The following is a 3969-nucleotide window of genomic DNA, read 5'->3' as shown; positions in this document are numbered from 1 at the left end:
CGCGTGTCAGTCAGCTTCGCCCACGAGTTCAAAATCCAGGGGTAGATAAAATATCAGCGTGGTTTGGCATATATTTTTCACGTATTAATGCACTGAACTACGTGATAGGGTGGTGTTAGGGAAGAAGAAAATAGTTGCCAGAGGAGTTTATTTAAGGAGCGGTTACTGCTAATAAAAACTTTCCGCTGACAAGGATTTTTAAAATTGTTTTTTAATATGTTTTTAATGACCCCGACTCCTCATACCTACCTCCTCGCTTCCAAAACTGTTTGTACTGTCCCCAATAACACTCAGCGGAAAGCTGTCGTTCCTGGCTAAATCCTTACTTAGGTTGGATGCTATGCCTCCGTTAGACAGGGTCACGGGGTCACAATCGATTTTGGGGGCCACCTGGAGAGTCCAGGCCGTGAACTGACTCAAAAAATTTATATCAGAGCCGGAATGGCCACCTCCCAGGGCTCCGCCTGCGCGGGCTGCCCAGCCGCGGGATGGAGCCTGCCAGCCCCAGCGCGGGGAGAGGCCAGGGTTGTTGACCCCGTTAGCTGACCCCTTCAAACTTCAGGAGAATTTTTCTGGCAGTTACCACGGTGACTGGGCACTCCAAGCTTATCCTTCTTACTGAAAAAAAAAAAAAAAAAAATTAAGAAGGAAAAAAAAAAATGTTAAAACCTACCTCGTCGAGATGTCTGTCACGAACCAAATACGTAAATGTTTTAATTGTTTGCTGCTCTCCTTGGGCTACTCTGGCTCTGGCGGTCACATCCGAAGCAACCACCGAGAAAGCAGCTTGGCTAAAAAACGTTTTGACTTCTGACAAAGTAATGTTCAGTGGATTTAACGAGTAGCATTTCTCGTATCTGCCCACGACCGCAAACGACATGCAAAGAGGTTTATTGTGAAATAATATTCACTCTTCTTTCCGTGAGTGTCTCCAAATTATTGCCCTTTCTTGTCAAACTCAGAACAAACTGAGAAAAGGCTCGGGGAAGGACTCCAGGCTGCCTTCGGCTTCTTTCCTTTTAGAAACTAGCTGATGCGAACGTTAAGTATGCGGCAATATGTTGCTTGGGTCCCTTAAGAAGAGGCGGTGTAGCCCACTTAATGCACCATGAGATATTATTTAAGAAGAGCAAAAAAAAAATAAAGAAAAAAATAAAAGTCATCAGACTTCTTGTTTTCGGGCACTGGGACCGCTAACGGTTTCACACACACAAGGCACCAGGTAAGCAAGGTCTCGTGCTGCCAACAGAAAAACGCCTGAAACACATGGAGGGGGCCGGGAGCGCAGCGAGGAACCACGAAAACAAAGCGCGCTCCTCGCTTCTGGAGCAGCACGAGGAAAAGCGGCGCCGCTGAATTTCAGCGCGATCGCGTGTTCCGTGTGGAGCGGTGGCGTACGTTTCCCTCGTGCTCCTCTACTTGAGCAAGCACCTTGCGAAAGGAAGCACGGAGGAGTATGCTGCCTTATAGCCGGAAAAAAATCCCGCTTAAGGGCTCCCGATGGCAAACTGTCAGTCAGAATCCCCCGACTGTTACGAGCTGCTCATTTCTGGAGTACGGCTAAACAGAGGTTTAATGACCGCAAGTTTAATGTCAGTTTTGCCTCACGCCTGCTTTTGAAGTAGCTCCTGTTGTTTGACGCGTTAAATATGAATATGCAAACTGCTGCTCCGTGCCCCCCCGGGCTTCGCCGCCGGCAGCGCAGAGACGGCCGAGGGGACCGAGCTCGGGGGAAGGGGGATCCCCCAGACCCCGGCGGTGGAAAAACTAAGGCGAGAGGTTGGGGTGCGCAAAGCAAAAAGCACATCCCCCATCACTTGGCCCAGGTTTATTTTTCATTTCTGCTGGAATGACGAGAAAAAGGCAGGCCAGCCCCTTGTGCGTTAACCAACATGAAAAAAGCGAGTGCAGGCGTGGTGAAGGACTCTTTCGCCTTTCAAAACTGGTTCAATTGGTTTGAGATATCATACGCCACGATGCTAAATAGATACATAGACACAGGATAATATTATTTAGCAATTTTGAATTAAACATGAAAACCATTTAAATTAAAAACACTTAAAGTTCTTCTATTATTAGGGATGCGTTAGGAAAAGGCTAAGCCTCTCATTAAGGGATGAATTTTTTCATTTGTGTTTTTATTATGGCTATACAAGCCGGTTTTATGTTTTCCCTTTTTTTTTTTTTCTGTGTGAAATAATGTAAATCGAAACAATCAGGTGACTGATTAATAGGCTAGCGGGAAGAAAAGTGCTTGAGCATTTTATTTTATTTTTTCTGCATCCTTTTGGAACGACGCTGTATACATAAGCATGTGCCTTTCAATTAGGTAGCGTGATTTATGAAGTCGGGCTCGGGGCTCCCAGGTTGTTGACTCAGCCTGGAGCGGCGATGCCAGCTCATTCCCTGGTGACAAGCGCTGACTGTCCTTCCCGCAGCCAGGCACCCCGGCAGCTTTTCTGAAAAGCCCTTGTGGCTGGCAGAGCAGGGAGCAGGAAATGAGCTCCTCTCCGGTTTGGGACAGAGATGACTGGAGTTACAGAAAGCTGTAAAGCGAAATCAGCATCTCCTGAGTCACAGGCTTTCAGCTCGGGGGGACGCGCAGCCCCCCGGCGTGGCCTGGCCCAGCAGGGCTGCAGGCTCCCACCGGCTGCTCGGGGCAGCGCCCAGCGAACGGCCAGCCCATGGTGGGGACAAGGGAGCAATTTCACGTGGGAGGGGGGGAAGCAGAGGCACTGCTGTCCCCCCATCCTCCCCGCGTACCCCAGCCCAGGGCCGGTGCTCAGCACCCTCCCGAGGGAATGCCTTCCTCCCCGCAGCCCTGCCAGGGAATGTTTGGCACATGGCGTGGTGTTTTTCTAACGATATTACAACAAGGCATTTATCTCGGCCTGTGGCTTGGGGATCTTTTGTGTGGCCGCCCCTCTTCCAGGAATTTCACACGTAAATCACTGGAAAGCAGGAAATCTTTAAGACCCTGTGGGGAGCTGTGCCCTACGTCTGCCTCCTGGCACCGGCGGCTGCGGACCGCAGGCCTGCGTGGCCTTGGGGGGGGACAAGGGCAACCGGGCACCTGGACCCGGAATGGGGGAAGCCGGCTCCCCGTTTCAAAGACCCCCGAGCTGGCAAGCTGGCCTCTGGAAAGAGGTTAGAAACTCTCGCCGAATTCACGGAGAAGGACTCCCTGATGCTCTCCGTGTAACGCTTTCGGTCTGAATTCCCTCAACGCAACCGAAACAATAATATTTAGACCATTTGGGGGCTGAGATTATTGCTCTAATAAATTGTTTTTTGGGAAGCAGAGGCCCTGCTGTCCCCCCATCCTCCCCGCGTACCCCAGCCCAGGGCCGGTGCTCAGCACCCTCCCGAGGGAATGCCTTCCTCCCCGCAGCCCTGCCAGGGAATGTTTGGCACATGGCGTGGTGTTTTTCTAACGATATTACAACAAGGCATTTATCTCGGCCTGTGGCTTGGGGATCTTTTGTGTGGCCGCCCCTCTTCCAGGAATTTCACACGTAAATCACTGGAAAGCAGGAAATCTTTAAGACCCTGTGGGGAGCTGTGCCCTACGTCTGCCTCCTGGCACCGGCGGCTGCGGACCGCAGGCCTGCGTGGCCTTGGGGGGGGACAAGGGCAACCGGGCACCTGGACCCGGAATGGGGGAAGCCGGCTCCCCGTTTCAAAGACCCCCGAGCTGGCAAGCTGGCCTCTGGAAAGAGGTTAGAAACTCTCGCCGAATTCACGGAGAAGGACTCCCTGATGCTCTCCGTGTAACGCTTTCGGTCTGAATTCCCTCAACGCAACCGAAACAATAATATTTAGACCATTTGGGGGCTGAGATTATTGCTCTAATAAATTGTTTTTTTATGGGTTCATTGTGGCAAATAAGCCCCCGATTGATTTTTCTCCTAATCGGCATGGAGAATGCATTCCGCTGTAATTAAATCCCGCGTAACTGGGCGCCCGGTG

The 3969-nt window shown here is 51.1% G+C and overlaps 1 protein-coding gene across 1 annotated transcript in view; it reads right to left on the bottom strand.

The window, feature by feature from the left end:
- Positions 1 to 1162: 1162 nt before the first annotated feature.
- SOX2 (SRY-box transcription factor 2) overlaps positions 1163 to 3969 on the bottom strand; it is a 33801-nt gene continuing 30994 nt past the window's right edge. Inside the window, exon 2 of the mRNA XM_009642977.2 lies at positions 1163 to 1431. Coding sequence (XP_009641272.1) covers positions 1163 to 1431 — 269 coding nt within the window. The remainder of the gene's footprint in view (positions 1432 to 3969) is intronic.

The sequence above is a fragment of the Egretta garzetta genome, unplaced genomic scaffold, assembly GCF_000687185.1.
Source record: "Egretta garzetta isolate BGI_Z169 unplaced genomic scaffold, ASM68718v1 scaffold637, whole genome shotgun sequence".
Classification (NCBI taxonomy): Eukaryota; Metazoa; Chordata; class Aves; order Pelecaniformes; family Ardeidae; genus Egretta; species Egretta garzetta.
This window is presented reverse-complemented; position numbering and strand designations above follow the sequence as displayed.